Source organism: Chenopodium album, chromosome 9, assembly GCF_948465745.1.
Source record: "Chenopodium album chromosome 9, dcCheAlbu1.1, whole genome shotgun sequence".
Lineage (NCBI taxonomy): Eukaryota > Viridiplantae > Streptophyta > Magnoliopsida > Caryophyllales > Amaranthaceae > Chenopodium > Chenopodium album.
Genome location: NC_137842.1, coordinates 51,671,963 through 51,698,015, shown reverse-complemented (window position 1 = coordinate 51,698,015; position 26,053 = coordinate 51,671,963). Strand labels below are relative to the sequence as shown.

At 36.9% G+C, this 26,053-nt stretch overlaps 1 protein-coding gene across 1 annotated transcript; it reads left to right on the top strand.

Annotated features, from left to right (window-relative positions):
• The first annotated feature begins 21,477 nt into the window (after window positions 1-21,477).
• LOC145559851 (bifunctional riboflavin kinase/FMN phosphatase-like) lies at window positions 21,478-25,470 on the top strand. Its single transcript, XM_081621135.1, has 6 exons — window positions 21,478-21,713; window positions 21,818-22,004; window positions 22,825-22,955; window positions 23,772-23,841; window positions 24,316-24,381; window positions 25,055-25,470. The coding sequence occupies exons 1-6, from the start codon at window positions 21,635-21,637 to the stop codon at window positions 25,206-25,208; spliced, it is 687 nt and encodes a 228-aa protein (XP_081477261.1). The 5' UTR covers window positions 21,478-21,634; the 3' UTR covers window positions 25,209-25,470.
• The last annotated feature ends 583 nt before the right edge of the window (window positions 25,471-26,053 follow it).

Below are 26,053 nucleotides of genomic sequence, written 5' to 3'. Positions count from 1 at the left end.
TTATATATCCAGCCCTACAAAGTTTATCTCTTGAATAATGCAATTACTATCAAACTCTTGAAAAGTCTATGTAACTACATTAGTGACATCTCAACCTGAAGTTTGAGCATATGAGAGTTAATGAGATTTACTATTTGTATTTGCAAGAGACCTATCGTGTCAATTTTGAAACGTCTAAAGAATATCAATGGAATACTTATTCGTGAGAATGTTTTCTTATGGTCCAGAAGAACCATGATTGCATATATAATTAATGTGTTATATTATAATTCATATGAGATTTAAAAATGACATTAATATATCAAGTTTTGTCATCAAATTATTATTAATGAATGTTTGATCAAATAATGATCATCATTAACGACTTCCAAAAGAAATCATAACTGCATAAGCTTAACCTTTAAATCAACTATTAAACAGATATTTGAAATATTAATATTAGAGATAAACACATGTATGGTGAAATGAAGACACTTCACATGTTAGCGTGAAGACTTGAAGATGCAATTTCAGTTTTGGAGGATCGAAGATCATATCAACGAGTGATATTTTACCACATATGAGAAGATATACAACATATTGGATTCATTGTTGCGTCCCTAGAAGATATCAAGTTATGTATTCATCATGGGGAGAAAATACGCGCTGCACTCTTTTTTCCTGAACCATGATTTTGTCCCACATTGGGTTTTCCTGGTAAGTTTTTAATGAGGCAGCATCTCGAGCGTATTACGAAGAATGTTGTACTCTTTTTCCTTCGTTAGGTTTTTATCCCACAGGGTTTTTCCTAATAAGGTTTTAAAGAGGCACTGTTTTCGACAATGAACATCCAAGGGGGAGTGTTATAAAATATATTTGTGGATGTCCATTATACCCTTGTATCATTCCAGAACTTTCTATATTTTAGGGTTATTATTCTCCAAGCAAACCCTATCAATTATTGTACTATATATATATAGAACTTTCTAGATTTTAGGGTTATTATTCTCCAAGCAAACCCTATCAATTATTGTTATATATATATATATATATATATATATATATATATATACCTCCATCATATGAAATATAAGTAGAATACTAATTAATTCTCTCAAGTTTCTTCTTGTTTCACAAATACGTAGTATTATTTATTATTTAAAATTATTTTTATAACTTTGTTGATTGTTACATACTTCTATATAAACATGTACTGTAGTAGCACTATAGAAACGGTTAAGTAAATGTTTGGGATGATGGATTTCATATCAGTTTTTGTAATTTCAATTCTCGAAATTCCAATTCCAATTTTATACTATTCCGATTTTCATTTTCAAATACAGTAATTTATTTTGCAAAAACTAAGAATTGTGATTCTATAATTTCTAATTTCTTCGTTCAAAAAAAAAAAAAATTCTAATTCCTCCACCTTAGTTGATTTTTTTTTTTTGACAATAGCAAAGGGAAAACAAAGCACTACAAATAATTAGACAAGGTAATCCGACAATTCCTAGCTATGTCGTCCGCCCTTTGAACCTTTAAGATTGTGCACCTTCGAAAAACCGACCCAACCTCCCTTATTTCTTTTAGTATCCAGGTTATTAGAATATCTCTACCTAGATTATCCTGTAAATTGTCCAGAAGAGAGATTGAATCGGATAAGATAAGTATTCCTTGCTTACCTTTGGCATGGGCCCATTTCATTGCTTCAAGGCAAGCCCAAGCCTCGCAATGGAGTACCGATGATGCTGCTCCATGTCTCTGTAATACCCCGAAATTTTGAAAATAAATATTAAATAAATATTTTAATAATTTATTCAATTATTTGAATTAGGAGCCAAAATTAAATTTTGGCGCAAAAAAATAAGTATTTAATTATTTATTTTAGTACTTTAAATCAATAATAATTAATTATTTTGGTTAGTTCATATTTTATGATATACAATTATTTTAGTTTGATATTATCTAATATATATATATATATATATATATATATATATATATATATATATATATATATATATATTTGTTTTCTACTTCATTATCAAATCATTATCTTAAATATGATTTTCAAAAAAAAAAAAAAAAAAAAAAAAAAAAAAAAAGGCCCGTGAGTTATGAAGAATCCATACTTATCATTATCCTATTTTAACTTAAATCTCTTAATTTATCTTTCTTAACCATATTAGCATCTATCTTACTTCCATCCCTAATCCTTTCCATTGTATTTTCCCACATGATTTTTTTTTTTTGAACGGATTTTCCCACATGAATTAACCTAGACTAAATTTCACTCATATTCATTTAACAAACTTACATTTATCATATTCCCATGCTAATCTCAACCCTCCTTTAACTCTATCTTATTACCCCTTAAACACTATAAGTAGACCCTTAATTCTTCCCACTTATTCACACCAAATCAGAAATCCTTTTCTCTACTCTCTATATCATCACCCCTTCTTCTTACTCTATCTAGCTTAAATAAACTCTGCAACCCATAACCAAGTTGTTGCCACCAATGACCACCCAACTATACTAATAGCACTATTTTGATAAAGGTTAATATTTAGGTAGTTCATGCACAATAGAATGGTTTTTTTTGGTTTTGTGTTATTTTGTTAACCTTATATTAATTAAGGTTATTTTATTTGTGTAGGAGGAGTCTTCTCGATCGTGGTCAAGTTTAGTAGTCGTACCTTTTTGTTCTCGTGATCAAGGTACGTATAGGTGGCTAGGTCCTTGATACAATTTTTGAATGCGTGTTTTGTATAATGTTTGTTTTAATGATTGGTTGAATAAATGTTGCGTATGAATATTTAAGTTAACAATTTTCATGACGAGTTAAAGTATATAATTTTATGATTTGAAGGTTTGATCTCTAAAAGTGTTGATCGATTTAATAAAAGTTGTTTGATTTATAAATCACTTGATTCAATTAAATTGCAGCTCATTATGAGCCTGAGTATTTGATATTTTAATTGTCCCTCTACCCGGGACTGGTTAAGTAAGACCATGAACTTTGTATGATCTAGTCTTTCCTCGAGTATAGTATAACTTGCTTGGGGGGTGTGCACACTTAGGTGAGGAAAATTGGTTTAGAAATATATCCAAAAAAAAATTGAGAAGTTTATAAATTGGAAATCTATTGGTTTGGAAAGCTTTTATTGATGGATATTACTACCCTTGGAAGGTTTAATTATTTTTGGAAAGTTTAATTTTGGAAAATGACTCGTGACAGAAATGGTTATTTCGAAAGCATGTTTTCCTAATAAAAGTATTTACATGCCTTGCACTTATACGTACTTAGCGTTTTTGCTAATCTGTTCTCCTTTTTGTTTTGGTTCGCCCTGTTTACCATTTTGGTAAGCAGTCTTCATTTCAGGTGTGAAGTTGTTCGTGCGCATACTAGAGTCGGGATTGGGATCACATAGTTAGGAATTAATTTTATTTATGTATGGACAAGTTTTTATTGGTTTATTTTGAAACAGTTATTATGGTTATTCATATTATTAATAAAAGTTAGTTATTTTTCTGCTGCAATTTGAGTAATTAATTAAGCCTTACGTTTTCACGTGGCGGTAATACGCCCAAGTCTATCTCTACAGTATTTCTATACGTATAAATATAGTATTTACGTAGAGGGAGATTTGGGGGTGTTACAGTCTTCCACCTTCTTCCATTTCACAGCTCTGAGAATTGCTTTTAACCGCCCAACCAATGCCCGCTCTTGTAGTCTTTTTATCCCAGGAACCATCCACTTCCACTATGAAATCATCAAACCCAACCATCTCTTTACCAAGATGAACATAATTGAACCCCGGAGGGATGATTGGGTCATTCCCACTGTTAGCCTCCACATCCCTAGTCAAGTGTCCTTGTTGTGTGAAAGTCTCGTGGTCTTTCATCGCTAGACTTATAAGCTCCACCACTTGCGCTCTCGTACTCCTAGCGTTCTTGAAGCATCTTTAATTCCTTGATTTCCATAGTCCCCATAAAGTTTCAATAAACAACGCACAACGGTGACTGTGCTTACCATCCTCGCTATAAAAGAGTAGGATATAGTATTGAATCTAGCCTTTCAAAAGACTGGTCTCAGGAGAGTCATGGAAAATAGAAAGGGGGCCGTTCTCCCAAACTTCCTTTGCCAGAATACAGAACCTAAAGAGATCATGGTTGTCCTCCAAAGCCACCCCACAGTGATCACAAACCTCATTGAGTTGAATACCCCTTATAGCCAAATTTGCTTTGACTGCAATGCCATCATGGAAAAGTTTCCATAGGAAGAGCTTCCATTTTGGCTGGATATCCATTCTCCAAATTAGCTTTACAAAGACCTGGTCCCTATCCTAGAAAGCGGAATTTCCTAGACCCAGATCTTTAGACAGATAGTAATAGCCAGTTTTAACCGTGTACCTTCCTGAGGGGTGATATTTCCAGTAAAGGAAATCATCCTCGCTAGAATGCGGAAGTTCCATTGAAAGAATGGATTTAGCACTGTCCCACTCAAAACATTCCCTAATCCGTCCTGCTTTCCAAGAGCCCGAATCCTCATCAATAAAGTCCTTCACTTTCCAATCTACAGCTGCCCTTAGAGATTGTCGTGAATTCACAAGTGGAATCTCCCCCCTTACCCAGGGCATACTGATAGCCTTGATATTTTCTCCATTTCCCACCTTCCAAGCAAACCCATCTCTGAATACCTGGGTGACCTTTTGAAGGCTAGATCTTCCCATAGAGAGGTTTCCTTTTCTTACCAGAGAGTTAGAAATGTTGCGAATACCCCCCGCCTGGAAGCCCTTATGAACCCTTGAGAGTAGGAGCTGGGGATTCGGGTGCATCCTAGATGCTTGTTTGAAGAGGAGAGCATCATTTAGGGCTGAAGAGCCTCTAATTCCTAAACCTCCCATACTCTTCGGGAGATGAGTGACGCTCCTGCTCACCCAGTGTAACCCTTTGTTGCCATTATTAGACCACCAAAACTGAGTAATTAAAGAATCAATCTTGTTTGCAATGCTCTGAGGGAGTTTCAAACACTTCATGACATGGGTTGACATGCTAATAAGCATTGTGTTGATAAGAATTAACTTTGCAGGCTGAGACAGTCGCAAGGAGGCCCATGAGACAATTTTTTCCGATACTTTGTCCACCAAGAATTGGAAGTGAGACTTCTTCTTACCTTGTATATCAACCGGAGCTCCTAAATAAATCCCCATATTTCCAGTTTCAGGCATAGCTAGACTTTCTTTCACGGCTACCCTCTTATCACTATCAACCCCTGGAGAGAGATTTATAAACGATTTTTGGAGGTTGAACTGTTGCCCCGAGGCTATCCCAAACCTCTGAAGGATGTCAGAAATGCACTCACAAGAAGCCTCGTTTGCTTTAAAGAAAAGCATAATATCATCTGCAAAGAAAAGATGAGAGATCGAGGGGGACCTGCGTGAGACTTTCAACCCCTGAAATTGATTTATATCCTCTGCCAGAGACAACATTCTCGAGAAGATATCCATACAGAAAATGAAGAGATACGGGGAGAGAGGGTCCCCCTGTCTTAGCCCGCACTTTGGAGTGAAGTGATCTGAAGTTTTCCTGTTGATAACAGATTTAAAACTTACCGTTGAGATGCACTGTGAAATCATCTTCACCCAGTGATCAGAGAACCCATATGCCTATAGGACTTTATTAAGAAGAAAAAGCCAATCCAACCTGTCATAGGCCTTTGACATATCTATCTTTACTGCTGTAAAGTTTGAGCCTTTCTTAGAGTTTATAAGGTGCATAAGCTCGTGACTCAGGAGGATGTTGTCCTCCATGTATCTTCCTGGAATGAAGGCACTCTGGTTTTCCGTGATAAGCCTAGGGAGAATAACCTTTAGCCTATTAACGAGGCATTTTGAGATGCATTTATAAAATGTATTGCAAAGGCTGATAAGTCTGAATTGACTGGCGACTTTCGGCACCTTAACCTTTGGGATCAGAACTAGAAGAGATTGGTTCCATTCCTTCAACATATTTCCTGATCTCAGAAACTGCTTCACACTATCAACAACTAATTGCCCTACCTCCTCCTAATAGGCTTTAAAGAAATCCACCGTGAAACCATCTGGACCTGGAGACTTAGAACAATGCATATCAAACACTGCTTTTTTGATATCCCCCTCTGTAAAACCCTTATCCAACCAAACCCGATCCTCTTCAGAGAGAGAAGGGGTGTCCATTTGACGGAGAAGGAGATCGATGTCTTCCCCATGATTATCACTAGTGACCGGGTTATAAATATCTTTGATTGAGGTGAGAATTACCTCTTCCACATCCTTTTGCCCCTCTACCCAAGTGTCGTTGTCATCTTTTAGAGTAAGAATCTTGTTGGTTTGTTTCCTTTTCTTATCTTCCTATACATTTTAGGAGTTGGGCAATCCCCAAACTTCACCCAATTTGCCTTCATCCTTTGTTTCCAGAAGCTAAAACTCAGTTGGCTTTCTGGAATGAGCAGATTTATACGCTGGATGTTCCCTTCCCCTTCCTGAAGGGTGTTGACATTCATCCCCGTACTTTAAAGATCTCTAGTAAGCTTTCTCCAGTTAATCCCCCAAACCTTTTTATTTTCCAGGCACTAGAATTGGAGCTTGGATCTCAACCTATCCAGCTTCCTTGAAAGTTGGAACATGTGTGAACCCCGTATTTCATCTTTCCAAGAAGTCTTTACAATCTCTTTGACTTCCGAGAAGGCAAGACACCAATTTTCAATCTGATAAGGCATATTAGAAGGAGAAGAGCTAGGCTTATCATAATAGGTAATAGCTGCATGATCAGAGCATACCATCGGTTCATGAGTGATTCTCCCATTGGGGGAGTGGCTAAACCATTCCTCTGTGATATAGGCACGATCTAGCCTTTCTAGAATGAGCTCGTTACCATCCCTTTTGTTGCTCCATGTTAACCTAGGCCCCGAAAAAGGAACCTCTGTTACATTGCTGCTGAATCTCCAATCTAGGAAGGCATCAATCCCTCTAATTTGAGTAGAACCACCAAGTTTATCACTTCCACTCTCTACTTGGTTAAAATCTCCTATGACTAGGACATTTCTAAACTCTTCTAGGAACCATTGAAGTTGTTCCCAAACAATTCTTCTATTTTCTACTCTAGGCTCGCCATAAAAAAACAGTACATACTTAATACTTCCATTGCATTCATAAATTTTACAAAGGATGAAATTTTTAGAGGAATACAAACATTCTACTACATCATTTGTCCAAACTAAAACTAGGAGACCCCCACTACTTCCTTCCGAATTCCAACCAAAATAGGAAGTAGGACCTAGAACACTTAAACTATCCGCCGCATTAGCAAAATCCATCTTAGTTTCCGAAATAAACAAAAACATAGGTAGCTTAGAACGTTGGAGCCACACTAGGTAGGGAATTGCAAGAGAGTATGGATCATTAAGACCCCTGCAATTCCACGCCACAACACTCATATTCCTTTCGGGGGCTGACTGGGAGCAGCCTCCTCACCTTCGAAACTGATTTCACTGATTCAAGAATAGTGAACTGAAGATCAATGTCCATGTCATCCCTTACCTCCCTAAAAGCCGATGTCACCTCCTCACTTTTCTGCCTCTTGCATGACTCGGAGGAAGACGAAGAAATGTCTTGAGGGCGTTTGTTCTTGCCCCTCATTCGAATATCACCATCGATACCCACACCAAATTCCTTTGCCATGTCGGGATCAGAAATGGCTTTGGAAGCAAACTTGTTGCCCCCTTATCATCCTTGAGCCAAATGGAGAAGCCACCTTTTTCGGACCATCTACGGAGCCTCTTAAGCCTCTTCCTTCCTACCCATTCCACAACAGATTCATCGTACCTAATTGAGTCTCCATCACAAGAATGCGGGAGGTGCCCAACTGCCTCCCTTATCCGCTTCTTGTCATTTGCACTATCATCATAATTAAATAATTCCGTAAAGTTAAAAGAACTAAGATGAGATACCGGATTATTAGGAGGATCAAACTCCGTAAGGGGAAGATTTGGGAGCCCCCCCAAATCTGATGGAGAAAGACAGAGAAAAGGCGAGATTGTGGCTCTTGCCATTCGGTGAATAGTTTGGATCTCCTCCCTTCTCGCACTTCGAATTCCCAAAGACACAATTGTACTAGCCTCCACTATGCATGCATACTCCTCATCCGCCTGTTGTTCAAGCTCCCCAAACCTTCGAGTTGCCATGATCAAAGCCCCCTTATATGTCCATTTTATATAGTGTTTTACCCCCGTCCCTTGGTCGTTATTAGTAGTGTTTTTGGCTCTTTCGGGACACTTTTATTACTAATTTGTGTTTTCTAGTGTTTTCGTAGTTTTAGTTGTATTTTACAGGAAATTGCACTCTTGGAGCATTTTCCCGGGCTTTATGGACCAACTACGGAAGCTAGAAGGACACGACCACTTTAGGAGCCCAGGATCGGTGAGAGCCGGTGATTAAGGGCTCAGTAATCGGGATCCCGAGGCATTTGGACCGAGTGATCGAGACCCTAAGTGGATATCCGGATTGGGCCGAAGAAATAAGCCCAATCGAAGTTCCAAGCCTCGAGGTGAAGCAAGGGCCTGATCGGGCAAGCTTAGCTCGATCGGGCAAGGCGCGCAAGAATACGCTGGTGCGTGGCCAAAGGCGCGCCCCATCGGGGGAGCTGCTAGCTCGATCGGGCGCGTTTGTTGAGCAGTGCGAGAAAAAGGCGCGCCCGATCGGGCGCGTGTTTCTAGAAGAGATCTTTTGTCGAGCAATTAGTTTCTAATTAGGAAGTTGTTTTAGTTTTTTTTAAGTACGCTGGAGGACGATTAATTTGACTTATCTTCTTCCTTAGACTTTCTCTCTCTACTTAGGATCTTTTCTCTCTCTTAACTCTTCTCTCAACTCTTGTTCTTGATTATTTCCATTAATACAGATTAGTTTGGTAACGATTTCTCTTCTCTTAATCTTATTTCCTTTCATCATGACTTACTTTATTACTTTGATTAGTTTAGTTTTTAATTATGTGTGAGTAGTTTTATTTCTAGGGTTTATGGGGATCCATAAATAATACTAAGGGGTAATTTGTTGTTGTTAATTATCAATGCTAGATTAATTTCCCATTGATTGATTTAATGCTCTGTGACTAGATTTGCGCAGATCTTTTATGCATGAGTTTGACAACATTGATTCGAGATTCGACAGATGAGAATTAATGTTTAGGTCTAGTTTCAATAGGCAGATTAATTTATAAATGGTTAAGTCGAGATTCGAGAGATGAGATTTAATACCGGTAGATTAATTATGTGATTGTAATACGTAGCGAAAGCCCTTTACAATCTGGTTAATCACTAGTAGAAAAAACATAATGGGAAGCGGTTCAAAACCCCAAATGGGAAGCGGTTTTGAACCGCATGGGTTATGGGGGCTTCCCAATTGCCATGTAAATGGCCAGCGGTTCACAACCGCTTCCCATTTGGGGGGAATGGCAAGCGGTTTGGCGCCAAAACCGCTTCCCATTTGTATTTTTTTTTTTAATAATATATATAATAATTAATAATAATAATAATATTATTAGTGACCTGTTTTGATATGCACATTAATCCAGATTTTTAAAAATTATTATTATTATTAATATTATTATTAATTAATATTATTAATTAATATTAATAATTAATAATAATTAATTAAAAATATTACAAATTTTGGAATAATAATAATTCAATAACAATAAAATGCATAATAATAATAACATATATAAAACTCATAAATAATGTATAGTACTAATTACAAATAAGTAATATAATGTACATATGGATTTACTACATACTAAAAATATATATAAACTCAATCAAATTCATTATCTAACTAACACATATATATATATATTATATATTCTACCTAGATGCCATCAAATGTCACAAAAAAAAAGCCCACATGTCGCGAATTTCATCAACTTCTTCCTTTGTCAAAGGGCCTTCCCTTTGAATCTTACAAACCTTTGAAAAGAAAAAAATACCAAACATTAAACATCATTCATATATTACATAAAATTCAAACTAATAATTAAAAAATAATAATATATATATGTTAAATATTTCAAACATCATTCTAACTTGCCCGATTTAGCATTCAACGAACTAAGTTTTAGGACGGCTTTTACCAATTTGCCCGTTTTCTACATTTCTTATCTAATGAGCAATTTCTTTATCATAACATGTCAATTATAACTAGTCTTAGGTGTCTAATGTTTGAAATCATAGCAAATTAGCATTCTTCTAATTTTTAGGGCGGCTTTTACCAAAAATTGCCTATTTCACTACTACTTTGCCCGTTTTCTACATTTCTTATCTAATGAGCTATTTATCTATCATAACATGTCAATTACAACTAGTCTTAGGTGTCTAATGTTTGAAATCATAGCAAATTAGCATTCTTCTAATTTTTAGGACGACTTTTACCAAAAATCGCCTATTTCACTACTACTTTGCCCGTTTTCTACATTTCTTATCTAATGAGCTATTTATCTATCATAACATGTCAATTAAAACTAGTCTTAGGTGTCTAATGTTTGAAATCATAGCAAATTAGCATTCTTCTAATTTTTAGGACGGCTTTTACCAAAAATCGCCTATTTCACTACTACTTTGCCCCTTTTCATGTTTGACGAGAACCCAGAAGGAAGCTTACTGTCATACAAACAAGCACAAAACCTCCGTTTTTCTTCCTTTGATAATGTGTAGCAAGCTGGAGGTAAATACACCTTTTGGGTTTTTCCTTTTCCGTCACCTTTCTTCTTTGCGATACCCGTGGCCTTGTCCTTGCGCTTCCCCTTACGGTGTTGACCACCATCTTCGTTTCCCTTTTCCTTAACCTTCGTCATCCCTACCTTAGCTTGAACCCACAACTCCGGACGAACACCCCACTCTTGCAAATCTAACCGCGCATTCTTGCCATCTTTCGTTTTTCCAGGAATGTTCATAATTGTCCCCAGAATTGCATCACAAACATTCTTCTCTATATGCATCACATCGAGACAATGTCTAACATCATGTTCTTTCCAGTACTCAAGCTTCCAAAAGATTGATTCCTTTTTAAAGAGAGCGTGTGGGTCAATTGGTTTCGTTGTTTTACCAAAAACACATGGAATACCCTTCACTCTCTCATAAACCTCCTTTCCACTCAATGGCCTAGGCGCAACCCCCTCCTCAACTTTCCCATCGAAGGCCTTTTTCTGCTTACGATACGGATGATCGCGCCTAAGAAATCTTCGGGTCCTCACGTACACATCTTTGCCATAGTGGTCAAGGTACACGTTCGGTGTGTCATCAATACAAATGGGACATGCTTTATGCCCTATGTTCTTGTACCCGGACAGATTGCCATATGCAGGAAAATCATTGATGGTCCACATAAGGGCAGCACGCAAAAGAAACATCTCGTTCTTATGGGCATCATAAACGGTAACACCTTCGTCCCACAACTTTCTCAAATCATCAATAAGGGGCTCAAGGTAAACATCAATGTCGTTTCCAGGTTGCCTTGGCCCCGTTATCAAAAGTGAAAGCATTATATATTTCCGTTTCATACACAACCACGGAGGCAAGTTGTAAATCACTAAAAGTACCGGCCATGTGCTGTGTTTAGTACTAAGAGTGCCAAATGGATTCATACCGTCTGTGCACAACCCAAGCCTTAAATTTCTGACTTCACCACCAAATGCCCTAAACTTCATATCGATGTTCTTCCATTGTGAAGAGTCAGCAGGATGCTTCAACAAACCATTTTTCTTTCTTCCCTCAGCATGCCATCTCAGGTTCTTGGCGTCTTTTGGAATTGAAAATAGACGCTTTAACCTTGGAATAATAGGAAGATACCACAACACCTTGGCAGGAGGTCCTTTACTACCAGCATTGCAGCTTGATCGCTTGTAACGCGACTTACCGCAACGTGGACACTCCTCCAACTCTTCATATTCATTTCGATACAGAACACAGTCATTAGGACATGCATGTATCTTTTTATACTCTAAACCAAATGGACACATTAGTTTCTTTGCATAATAATAGGAATTAGGAAGTTCATTCCCATCTGGCAACATATCACATAACGCAGTCAACAAAGAAGTGAAACTAGTGTCACTCCAGTTATGCTTAGACTTAATGTTAAATAGTGTAAGCACGGCTGAGAGTTTTGTGTATTTTTTGGACCCGGGATACAAAGGCTTTTTGGCAGCCTCTAATAATGACTCAAATACATCAGGTCGGTCACCAAATTCACCTTCAACATCACGCATCATCTCATCCAAGTGATCATCACCACCACCATCCTCGGTGTCATCCCCTTCACCACCATCATCACTCCCATTTTCTTCTTCAACATGAATCTCGGCACTTTCAACATGCGTCTCATTGCCAACAACATTCTCCCTATACGATCCCTTCTCACCATGCCAAACCCAAACATGATATTGAGGCCTAAACCCATGACATTGTACATGAGCCATGATGGTATCCACACTATTGACCCAAAAGACATTATTACAATTGACACAAGGACAATAAAGGTAATTGACACCCGTTCTAAGCTGATACTGTGAAGCACTCTTGCAAAACTCTTGAACCCCATTAAAAAATTCCAATGTATCACGTCTACCATACATCCAACCGCGATCCATTGACGATTTAAATTGCCTTTAAACATACCAACACATTTCAAACAATGATAAATGTAACATATATTATGTAATCAAAGTACATAGCATATATATCATCCATAAATCGTAAAAAGGAATGCTCCCAAAAGGTCCTTATCACTCCAACCTAACCCATCCTTGAACGTCTAATCTCACTAGTGAATGTATGTCAACTTTTCAATTTTAAGGAAAATCCGGCAGCATTTCCCCCCAGTTCTCCAAGTACACGATGTAGGTAATAACTTACCTACATATGTACCCAGAGAACATGGTGAGAAAATGAGAAGCCCGGATATTCCTTAAAATCGAAAAAGAGACATACATTCACTACCTAAGTGAGATTAAACGTCCAAGAACAGTCCCAACTGGGGACTATTCAAGACTTTCTCCTATTGAGAAAGACTCGAACGGGTATCTAGGCAAATGATGATGCAAGAATTCAATTATTATTTGCATTTATTTGACATTCAACAATAAACAAGTTCATTAATTTAAATAGGGCTAATAATTAAATTAACATACATACAAAATCAAACTAAGTTTACTTATATATATATATTCATACATTGCAATTTACTAACCACATTTAACAAACTAAAATGTTAACTAATATATATTTTATTCATAAATTTCATTCAAAGCTACTCAAATTCAAACAATTTCATTCAAAGCTACATATGAAACTTGGATTAACTACTTGAAACCCTAACTTGAAATTTTGGAATACCAAACAATTAATACTAATTAATACATATGAAACTAAAATTTAGCAAGAACTCACCCTAATTTGAGAGTGAGAAAGACAAAGATTGAAGAATGCGTGCTTAGCTTGGGCTCGACCCACCACCAGCCACCAGCAACCTCGACCCACCACCAGCCACCAGCAGCCTCGACCAACCACCAGCAGCAGCCTCGACCCACCACCAGCCACCAGCAGCCTCGACCCACCACCCCCCAAACACAGCTTCAATTAATAGCCAAATAAAAAAAAATTGAATATGAATGGAGTGGTGGTGGTGGTGGCAGGAATCTGAAGAAGTGAGAAGAGAGGTGAGGACGAGGGAGACAGAGAGGAGGAGTGAAGGCGGGAGATAGAGAGGAAGAGTGAAGTGAGAACGAAGAAGTGAAGTGCGCTGCTGAAATTTCGTGGGAGGAGAAGAAAAGGGTATATTATCCCGCTTTTTTTTTTTTTTAAAATGGCCAGCGGTTTGGCCTTGAACCGCTTGCCAATTTAACTATTGGTAAGCGGTTCAAGGCCAAACCGCTGGCCATTACACTTCCCTCTTTTTTTTTTTTTTTTTATTAATCTAATGGGAAGCGGATTTAGTAAACCGCTTGCCTATAACCGCTTCCCATCACATTTATTCTACTAGTGAATTGATGCATTGATGATTGACTATTATTGATTATTGGTATTACATGATAATTTCTTATTGAATTGTTTTAACGTTTTACAATTGCGGCTTGTAAAAGTATTGCAATATTAAATTGATGAATCGAGCAGATGTTAATTTGATATTAAAGGCTATTTTCAATAAGAACTTAGATCTAGTAAATTGCGAGAGCCTGTTAGATCTATGTTGATTAATAAATTGCGAGAGCCTGTTAATCGTGTTATTTATGCAATGCCAATGATTGATTACTATGTTTTACCCTGGAGTATTATTTATTGGTGAACCTATGCCCTAGATCCTTTTATATATTGTTTCTCCCTATTCTCAATCTTCGTAGTTTAGTTTCTCATTCAAATATAAATATTGGTTACTTCATAATCTAGATTATTTTAGTTAATTAGGAATAGAAAGACTTGTTTCCCTGTGGAGATCGACCCTACTTCCCTATCTACTTTAGTTAGAGGACTTAGGTATTTACTTTTGATTTGGGGATACGACTTTACCCTGTCACCCCCTCCAACCATTGTTGTGAAACAGAACCAAGGGGCAGCTCTAACTCTTTGTTATTACCTGCCTCGCCACCTAGCCAACTAGCCGAGTTCCTTGCGAATTTCGTGGGTGTAGCAGCCTACTCAGAGATCCCAAGCGTATGAAATATTGTTCCAGGTCCACCTCCCGGCCTAGGCGCATTTTGGGCACAGGAAGACTCACCAACCTCATACCTTGAGTCTGCAAACAGGCACCGTGCCGGAGGTGGGAAGAAACCCGCAGCTCGATCCCCTCCTACTCTGACAGCAACGGGCCTTATTGGGCTTGGCCATCCACCCCTTATTTCCATTTCCATTTCTTGCAAAACTTGTTCACGCACTGCATCATAAACCCGAGCATTCCCCAAGATAGGGTTACTCATATTAGGGTTTAAAGACCCTTCTCGAGCAAACTCTGCATACGGATCCCCTCTCAATCCTAAGCGCCTGCCAGGAGAGAGTTCAAGGTCCGGCCTAATTGGCTCGATCTCCATCTCAACGATCTCTGAGTCGTCGTTTGACAACTCCTCTTCCCCTGTATGGAATTTTTCGCCTCCATCACTCTCTTGAGAGGAGAACGGTTCATCATACGGATGACCTTCATCAAACCTCATGTTTTCTCTTGGCACTCTCTGATACAACAGAGATTATTTTGGGATTACAAACTGACGGAGATCAATTCCCGAGTTTCGAAACCTATACCAATCCGGAAGACCACGAATGAAGTTTGTGTAGAAGGGGTACTCAGCTGGACCGTATAGCACCCTTATTCCATCTTCTTCCACCTCGTCCAACCTTCGTCTCACTCTTCTCCTTGCTACCACCGAGTGAAGCTTGCATCTATATGTCGAGTGACCGGCGCACCCACAAGACTTGCAGAACTTATAAATGCCTTCATATCTCAAATACACCCAAATCACCCTATTACCTTCAAGTGGGATAAAACACCCCGGGATCAGAGGGATAGAAAGGTCGATCAACAGTCGTGCCCTTAGTTCAGCGTGGGCAGGAAGACCATTTCCTTCGTGGTCTTGTTCTTCAATATACCCCACGTGCCTAAAGATTTGTCTCGCCCAACTTTCAGTGAGGTAGGCAAGGGGGAGCCCCGTATACCCTCACCCAAACCCTCGTGATTGTAAAACTCATATATTGGGGCGCAAGATCAACTTCGAACCTTCGAAAATTAATTATTCTCCCATCGAAGATTGTTGTACTAGCCCGTACGAGACTTTCTTGATCTCTGTTGCTCCTACATTCGAACAAAAAGTATAGACCAGATCTGTGGACCCGTATTTCCCCCCTCATTATCCAACGAGAATCCACAATATGCTGAACATAGTGTGCTGAAGGGGGGTGTGGTCCAATAAATAACCCAATTACACTTGAGTTGAAGTTAATCGATACATAGTTTATACTAAAATCAGCAGGAGTGGGAATAAGAGGTCCCCCCCCCTCAGATCTCAAATGTGGCGATTCTCCTGATTATTTGGAGGGTTATTATCATTACTCATAGTGATTGACAAGAAGAATAACAAAGAAAGGACAAGAGAATTAAAGAGGAAGGAGTTAAGGAAAACAGTCTTAGAGGAAAGAAGAGAAAGAGACAAGAGAATGAAGAGTTTGTGGTTGAGAAGAGATGAGTTACAGATCTAAAATGCTTAGCATTTATAGACAAACTCAATTTCTTAGAAGATTAATCAGAAACACGCATGGGGAGCAAGCACACTGGAGAATTTAATCTCTAATTGAATAGCCGCCTATCGCTATTAAAAACTGCACCTGTAATAAGAGAGCAAAGACTGCTCGAAAAGTATTGGTTGATTAAATCGAAGCGCCTCTCAGTGAATGTTGGAAGAAACCCAATACTGGAAAAGGCGAACTCCTTTTATGAGAAACGAGGAAGGATTTAATGCAGTGATTAAACTTCTTGATATCCGAAAAAGAGGGTTAGTAAACTATGGACACAAGTAAACGATTGTTATCCCTTCACTGCAGGAAAGATTATGATAGAAATTGGAAAGAGTCAAGCATGCAAGAAACCTAAGATGAAGAAATAGGAACCCTAGCTGAAAAGCTAGCAAACTCACTTTCTAGTGAGAGATGCTCCCAATTTTAGAGAGAGAATTTCTTGGGTTACGTTACACACACCAGAATTTAATTCTTAGTTGAAAATTTAAAAGGGGTAAAATTGCAATATTAAGGAACAAAATAAGTAATATCTCAATTTTAATTAATTTGCAATATTAACCATAAATGGATACTCTAATAATTTTCAATAAATTTTATCTTTTTGAGGATCAAGGAGTGGAGGGTTGATTAGTCCCTTTATCTCCCCAAGTGTGATCGGGTTCGATCCTCACCTCAATTCCTTCTGATCGATTAACCTCTATACGTTGAAATATAAATTGATACTTGACTCACAAAGTAGGTCACAATAATAATTCTCTTTAATTCACATTAAACACCATAAACCACGTACAAAATTTATAGAATAGGTATACATAGAGGGCAATATTTTTACAATATATCTTCACAATGTACAATATTATGTCTCACACAATATTATCAAACTTGTATCTCACAGTATATATATCCCACAACATTATTTAACTTATCTGATTATTGAGCAAATTCAAGTTAATCAGAATGAGAAACAAGCCTTGTTTATCAAAGGGTTTAAATGTACTTTCATATGAAAATTTAAGGGCAATACTGACATTTTTGTTAAACGTTGATTTAACGACGTTAGAAGGCTTTACTGAGTATATTTTCACTCGTCTTGTAATTCTGAACACTTTCTCTCTTATTCAATTTTTTCTGTCCTGTAGTAAAGCTGAAATTTAGTCCTCTTCAAGAACTTAAAATCAGAGCACTCACACAATTGACGAAGGTGAGCAATTAACCTTCAATTGGACGGAGTTTTGCACAAGGATGTAAACCTTTCCTGAAAGGGTTAACCATACCCTTCTTTTCACCCTTTTCAATTAGGGTTTTCGTTTAGTTTAGTGGCGAAGCCGCCGAAATTGTGGTGGTGAAAATGGTTTCACGAGCGGTCAAAGCAAGAAGAAGGTGGAGGAGGAAGAAGATTAAGGAAGAAGAAGATGGAGTAGGAAGAGGAAAAGGACAAAAAAATATAAAATAAAATACCAGTCGCCGCTGAGAAGTCATATTACTGAAATAATAGTTGATCTTAAATACCAATTTGAAGGTGGATCAATCTGCTCGGTTCTGTTTTTTTTCCAACTTTTTTACACTCTCTCTCTTCTGAAATGTTAACCATGCGCTAACAGAGAACCGTGAGTCACAGCTGGCATTTGAAGATATACATTTTTTATACCTATATTCCGGAATACAAGGCAAATTATTTACCAGATTGCCATTTGACAAACACAAAATGTTTATCATTTTGAAAAACCTGGGTTCCCTCCCGATTATCACAATATAAGTAATACTCCCTCAATCCCTAAATTACATTCCTCCTTTCTATTTTGGGTATTCCAAAATTACATTCCACCTTTCTATTTTTAGTAATTTTTTTTTCTCTACATATCCCAAATACACTCTCTTTTTCATTTGTACTTTTAATGTATAGTTAATGTATTTACATTCCACTTTTAATGTTTGGTTGGCTAATGTACTTTTTCAGCCTTTAATTTTTCAGAATCCTTGTGACAAATTACAATGAATATGATTGGTTAAAAATTTTCAATTAGGAGCATGTGATTGGTCCTTTTTTTTTTTGCAAAGGATTGATGACATGAAGAATTTTAAAGAGAGGAAAGTTAGGCATTTGTAAATGCATAACATTGATTAAAATATTATTAAAACACATGATAGAGAGAGAAAAGAGGAGAGAGATAGGAAGAGAGAGGTCTGTAGGTGGACCCCACCTATATTTTGGTCGGATTGTATCACGTGATGGGGGACCACATGTTGATTGTTCCACTGAAAGTTTATATGGTACCATTGAATCCTCAGTGGTATGCATAAATTTTGTACAACTAATGAATGCATATATAATATCATTATGTACATATATAGTATCACTGTATATTCAGTGGTACCATTTGATCATCCAATGATACCAGAATATGCATTCGTTTATACATATGTATAATTACATGAATACCCTTTGTTATGCATTTGTAAATGCCTAACTTTCCTCCATTTCTAGTTCCTCTGATGACATATCATGCGTAATCACTAATCTATCTTTGTTTTACTCAAAAACATTAGGAAAAATGGAAATAAATAGGAAAATTTGATTTTAATAATCCAACCTTTGTGTAGTCTTGTTTTATTAATCTGATCTTTTGATTATTCCACAATAATCCAAGCTTTGGGGGGTGTCTTAGATTATCAGGCCAAAGTGACCTGCTACCTGTTTCTCAGGTAATTTTTTTTTTTCATTTTAAATTTTTTGACAAAAAAATAATTAAAAAAAAAAAAGTAAAACCCAGCCACCCACCTTCCCCGACCACCCTATGTCGCCCCTCTCACTCTCTATTCCAATTTCCGACCACCCCTACCCCCTTGCCGACCCTCCCCCTCCCCTCACCTCAGCGCTGCTGCCCCTCCTTCTCCCTTGTCCAGTTTCCGACTACCTTCGAAGTCCACCCAATTCCCTAAATCCCAGAACCTAAAACACCGAAAACCTAGAAATAAAAAAAGGGGTTCTGTTATTTGAGGGGGGCGAGTTGATATTGTGGTGTCGAGAGTGGGTACGTAGGCGGCAGCCGGAAATTGGGAATGAAGAGAGAGAAATTGGGGACGATAAAGGGAGGTTGGCGGTGTGTGGTCAGTCGTGGGTGGCTGGGTAAAGGGGATCGAAATTAATGGAGAGTGAAAGTAAAGAGAAAGGAAGGAGAAAGGAAGTAAGAAGGAAGGATAGGCTACCGGAAATTATGGAGGAGGAAGGAAGGGGGTGCTCGGCGCAATTGGAGGGACCGACTGTCGGTGGTCTGATAATGCAGGGGAGGGGTGGTGTCGTTCGTGGTGGTGGACGGATTTTGCAGGGGAAGGAGTGGTGGGGACTAGTGATCGGATTATGGAGGGGAGGGAGTGGCAGTGGTTGATTTTTGGAGGGGAAGAAGTGGTGGTGGTGCTGTCATGGTGGTTGATTTTTGGAGAGGAAGAAGTGGTGGTGGTGCTATCATGGTGGTTTGAAGGGAAGAAGAAGGAGGAGGTGGAATTGGGGGGGGTTTTCTTTTTTTAAAATTTTTTATTTTTTTAAAAAAAATTAAAAATAGTTATTGAACAAATGACAATCTGACACGTGGAAGGTGACCTGCATCTTAAGGTTAAGTGACTTGCTTGCCTGATAATCTAAGACACCCCCAAAGCTTGGATTATTGTGGAATAATCAAAAGGTCGGATTAATAAAACAAGACTACGCAAAGGTTGGATTATTAGAATCAAATTTTCCAAATAAATAATCCCACCTTTGCGTGGTTTGACAATAACAATCCCACCTTTTGATTATTATGAGGCAATTCCACCTTGGTATGTGATTTTCTTTTAATAGACCATTTGACCTACAACCTGTTAAACAAGTTAATTTTTTTTTTTTTTTTAGTTTTTTAAAGCCACATGTCACTCATTAATTGGTCAAAATAATAAAAGTTAAACTAAAAAAAAAACAGGTAGAACAAAATTAAAAAAAAAAAAGAAAAGAAAAAAAAAACCAGCCACTAGCCACCCCCCGCCACCGTGAAACCCCTTACCCATACCCTAGGCCCACCAAAAACCCATCGACCGCCACTCTAAACCTCCTAAAACTCCGGCCGAACCTCCCAATGCCATAAGCCAGCCCCGAAATCACATCCACCACCCTGAAAACACCACCCTGCCGCCGAAAACCTCCATCCCAGCCCCGAAAACCTCCATCCCATCCCCTATAACTGTCGAAGACCATCGAAAACGGCCGCCCGTAACCCCCTGACACAAATCTCACCCCCGAAACCACCACAGCCACCACCAAAATCACCCCGACCCAAACCTCACCCCTAAACCACCATCGAAATCACCCCCTAAACCAAATCCCGCCCCGAAACCTCTATAACCCTACTCAACCGTCGAAAACCTCCATAACCACCACAACCATCACTACCGAAAACTCCGTCCAACCTCCTTAACTACCCCGAAAATCCCCCTTAAACACAACCTTAGTGCTGGCCAGTCGATTTCGAAGGTTAAGGAGGGTGGACGGCCGATTTTTGGTGGTGGTTGAGGTAGGGGCTAGGGTTTGGGGGTTGGTGGCTGGTTTTTATTTTATTTTTATTTTTATTTTGTTTTGTATTAATTTTTTTTTATAATTATAAAAAATGAAATGAGCCTATAAAAATTTGACACATGGCATATAACCTACAATAATAGGTCACCAACAAGTCAAGGTTCATTAAAAGAAGATGACATACCAAGGTGGGATTATCTTGTAATAATCAAAAGGTGGGATTATTTTTGTCAGACCACGCAAAGGTGAGATTATTTATTTCCATTTTCCAAAACATTATTTAATGTTTTGTACTTCTCATTGCATTATCTAATTATTGTTATTTGTTATTTGTTATTTGTTATTTGTCTTATTCTTTTCTCCTTAATTCCCGTATAAATTTCCAAACAAGAATGTAATTTAGGGATAGACGGATTAGGAATTTATTTATTTAATTTTTTTTTTTTGACCAGAAGTAAGAGTAAAAATTTAACGACTCATAATCCAAATATGACATAAACTTGACTCATTTGTCAACTTCAAAATCAAGAATTTATTTCTGTTTGCCACTCTTTCCAAAAATGGACAATTTTCGGAAGAGAGACGAAAGGTATATATAAAACTTTCCGTACCCAAATTTCCTTAATCATTCTCAATAAGATGGACACATTGCCAAATATGCAACCTCAAATCAGCATCAATTTCCGATACTTCTATCAAAAACAGAATAATTCTATCTCCTTCAATAAATACACCGCCGTTTCATTATTTCACCATCCTCTTTATCAATTCCAAACAAAATTTCTCTCTAAAAAATCTTAGTCATGACTATCAACGAATCCATTAATGGGGTAACGATTTCTGCTGTAATTCTTGATTTGGATGGTACCCTTTTGGATACAGGTTCAAATTTTGAATTTTAATCTTGTTGGGTAATTTTGATTTTGGATGTTTAGTGATAATTTGATTGATTTTTTAAATTTTTTTTTTAAAAAATTTGCATGCAGAAATTGCGACAAGATGTGTTTTGAGAGATTATTTGGCGAGTTATGGGAAAGTTTTGATTACTGATAAAGAGCATGGGAGAGTGGGAAGAACTCAGAAGGAATCAGCTGTTGCAATTGTTAAGAATTATGATCTTCCTCTAACTCCTGATCAATTTATTGCTGAAATTACTCCTTTGTATCGTTCTAAGTAAGTTTGTTTTGGTATATTTTTGTGTTATACTAAAGTTGTGATTTTTTTTCATTATATTTTAGAATTGAATGATTATTTATGTTGCTTTTTTAAGTCTGTTTTCAATCTTTATTTGTGATGAATTGGAAGTTTGTGAGATAAGTAATTTGCTTGACTAGTTCCAACTTCCAAGATAAGGTAAACTTGGAAAGTTCTGATGTTAGTTCATACAGTTTGTACATGTCTCATTTACCTGTTTTTAGTGAGTTCGGTTACTCGAGCATTGCTCAATGACTATGTTAGTCTAATCACTCTAATGCCTATTAAAGCCTAAGGATTGTACGTAGTAAACCTTCCTAAAAAAAGCAACCCTTTGAAATTAATCTCATCTATATGGAAGGTTATGCTGAATATCAAGTAATTGGTATGTTCTCGAAATCTATGCTAAGATTGCTAACTATTTCTGTAGAAGAGAAGTGGACATTGACTTTAGACGCCTCTTAAAAGTTGGGGGTGATAAATGAAGCTGACTGTATACAATTAACTACATCTCAAGAAAATTTCTGAAGGATGGTTTCCTGCTGTGAAATCCATGTGGAATTTATTTGTGATGTGTTAGGCACTTGCATTCTTAGCCTTCACTCCGAGGAGTCCCTCCCATCTCTAAACAAACAGCATGATATTGTTAGATTTTCAAGTGTTTAGTAAATTAGGAAGCTATTTTCAGTTATTATTGTTAAACGCTCCTCCCATAAACTTTTGTTGGATTGAAGTTCTTATTTGTATCCTGAGTTAAGGTCAGGCTTAACTTTTCTTCTTTTCTCTTTATATATTTTAGGTGGAAAGATGCCAAAGCACTTCCTGGTGCCAATCGCCTTATCCAACATCTCCATAAGCATCAGATCCCATTTGCTCTTGCCTCAAACTCACTACAAGAATACATAGAAGCCAAAATTTCTTATCAAAAAGGTGAGAAATTTCTATGACCAAAGATGATCCATACTAGTTGGTTCCTATGCTTATTATTATTGAAAGATTTATATGGTTTAATTTTATTACTGCAATAAAACTATAATTGTTATTTATTGAAACACGTCTATGCTTTTTGGTATTGAAGGGCATAGTTTTGGCTGACATTCACCTTGTTTAATTTTACTGATTGACTGATAAAGTAAAATGCGTTGTTTATAATGTTGCTGTCTGATTTCAAAGACAATTTCAAAATTATGATGCTACTCACAGAGTCAGAGTTTAGTTTTAAAAATAAATTGAAGAACTACAAGCTAATTATGTAGATTTCAGTAAGACTGATAATCTGATACATAATAATATCTTTGCCAACAATTGAAAGCCTCATCGGCTATCAGCTTTACTTTTCTAGCTTATAATCTTCCGCTAGGTCTAATATTTAGCCTGTCATGTCATATTTCCTTTATACTGACAGATGGATTTCTTATATGTACCTCATAATCTTTATAATATAACGATAAGAAAAGTATGTGTCAAATGAGGTCACATTGTGTTTCGCTGGATTCCCTCATCAAGAAGTCTATATTTACTGGACTGCATTAATGTAGATTACAAAAATCTTTCTCAAAAATAACTTTTCCACTTTTCCTTATTGGTCTCCCCCAGCCCTTTTCTTACTTAAAATCTTTCTCAAAAAAATTTTTCCTTGTTATTGTATGAAACTATTGTCTTGTGGGCTTTAGACCAGTTTTCTTGCAGTCATATATTATAGACTTACATTTCTGTTGAATATTGAATGCTTGGAATCTTGTGCAGGTTGGAAGGAGTTGTTTTCTGTCATTCTTGGAAGTGACCAAGTTCTATCAGGGAAACCATTTCCAGACTTGTAAGATCTTTTAATTCACATAACAGAATGTTATACTATGTATGTTTTAATATATTGTACCCCTTATCGTTTGTCACTTTATTCTCTTTTAAATGATGGACAAGGAATATAGTATTTGTTAATTGTTATGGCCTGAAATCAGTTCTAGCCTTCTAGGTAGAGCAGTTGAAGTACTCAGACTTGATCAGTCTGTCAAAACTGAATAAAATGAATACAAGAGTAAGCAGATCTAGACGCACAAAACATTAGTGGCTTTCTGTTGTGCCTTAAGCTTTTGACAAATTTGGCATCGTTGTGACTAATGGGAATCCTCCTATTTATCTTATATCAGGTTTTATACTGAGCTCTTGTAGACTAAATTTCATTTATCTCAGTGCTCGGTTTTAAATTTATGTGACATGCTGTATTGATATATTTGTCGTCCAGATGTTCACCTATTTTCTTCTTTTCTGATATTAATTTTGTGATTGTCAGATATCTAGAGGCTGCAAAAAGACTTTCAATGGATCCTGTTAATTGCCTGGTTATAGAGGACTCTTTGTAAGTTTATTCTACAGATATTATGGTCAAGTATTTGTTACTTGCAGGAGGTTATTGTCTTGTGAGTAAAGAGTCAGATAGTCAGTGGTTCCTGTTTAGATTTTGCTGTTATAATTGGCTATTTATAGTATCTTTAAAAACATTGGCTGTCCTGCTCTCAAACTTGTTATGAGGTAAAATACTTTGATGATTTGAACTGAAGGTCTAATAACACAGAAAATTCATGCAATTGCTAAGGCAAAGCTATGTAGATATGAATGGTTAATTCTCTGTAAGTAGGAGATTCATGCACTAGGTTTATGGTCTGCTGTTTTTTAGATTTTGGTCTGTTAGCTTACACATCTGAGCTCTGCTACTTGACTTTTTGTACACTACTTTTGGAATCGCTTGATCTTACTTGGATTTGAGATTTTATTTGTCGTTTTGATGGAGGGGGAAAAGACTACAGATTTACAGAATCTAGATTGGATTGTGCTGATAGAACTTGGTCACTTCCAAGAACTTTGGCCCAAAATACCAAGTGTAATTCAGAAATGTGGTTAAGATTTCATTTATTGAACATTCAATTTTAATTTCATTTGGTTAAGAATTAAGATTAATTTCAAATGAAAGCATTAATCTTGATTAGCAATCCTCCTTGAATATGATTATTTTTTGTCATTTTAATTAACAGGATAGGTGTTAAAGCTGCAAAAGCTGCTGGAATGAAGGTAGTGGTTGTCCCGTCTCAATCCGAGGCTGATGCTGCCGCCATGGCAGACTCCAGTCTTCAGTCTCTTCTGGATTTTCAGCCTGAGTTGTGGGGTCTTCCTTCTTTTTCTCAATGATTTGTATGTGTCCTCAAGTTTAAATGCCCGCCAATTATTTAGGTCAGTTGATTTGATGTTTTTGGAAAGAGTTACTAGATGATGCATTCATTGATGTAAATTTTGGGTGTATAATGTTGACGTAGATCTAAAATTTTTTGGCCGTCTACAGAAGGTAAAAGTTACTAGTTGATGGACTGGTGTTTTTCTATTACTATATTCTAGGTTAAAGTATAATCTTATGGTATAGAACCTCATTTTTTTCCCCTCTTGTAAAGTAGAATAATGCATGGCATATACTATTTGGAATATTAAATACTTCATTCGTTTCTTTTTAGTTGCATCAGTATAAAAAGGAGTAGTAGTCCCAAAAAAGGTTATTGGTTATGTCGTATTCCCTCCGTCTCTTAATACAAAGCCTCTTTCTAGCATTTATTACTCACATAATAAAGAGAAAGAGACTTTTAATTTAGGGACAGAGGGAGTACTAGTTATTGCTTTTAAAGATATCAAAAAAAAAAGTTTGGAAATTAAAGGTTTAGAAATCTATGATGAAAGAACAATTTTATTTAATTGTTGGTTGGTACGGCACACCCGGATCAAAACTAATTTGTAATAAAATAAAAGGCGGAAAGAACATAGCTTATATTTGTAAAGAGCATCACGACTTTAAAAATGAGCGCAACATTGAAATATAAATAACGTGATAATTTTGGTGAATTAATTTTTTTAAAAGGTAAAAGATACCAATTGATATTTGATAGAATATAGGATTAATATTCTAGATATTCTGTTATAGTAGGATATATTTGTATATATTCTGTAATTATCTTTTGCGATTTCATAATAAGATTAGGTCTCATACT

Bases quoted from the DNA above. Each gene is read 5' to 3' on its own strand.
- LOC145559851 (XM_081621135.1), top strand. From the start codon at position 21,635: ATGACTATCAACGAATCCATTAATGGGGTAACGATTTCTGCTGTAATT. The intron at 21,714-21,817 runs GTTCAAATTTTG...ATTTGCATGCAG, and splicing joins TGGTACCCTTTTGGATACAG to AAATTGCGACAAGATGTGTT. The intron at 22,005-22,824 runs GTAAGTTTGTTT...TATATATTTTAG, and splicing joins ACTCCTTTGTATCGTTCTAA to GTGGAAAGATGCCAAAGCAC.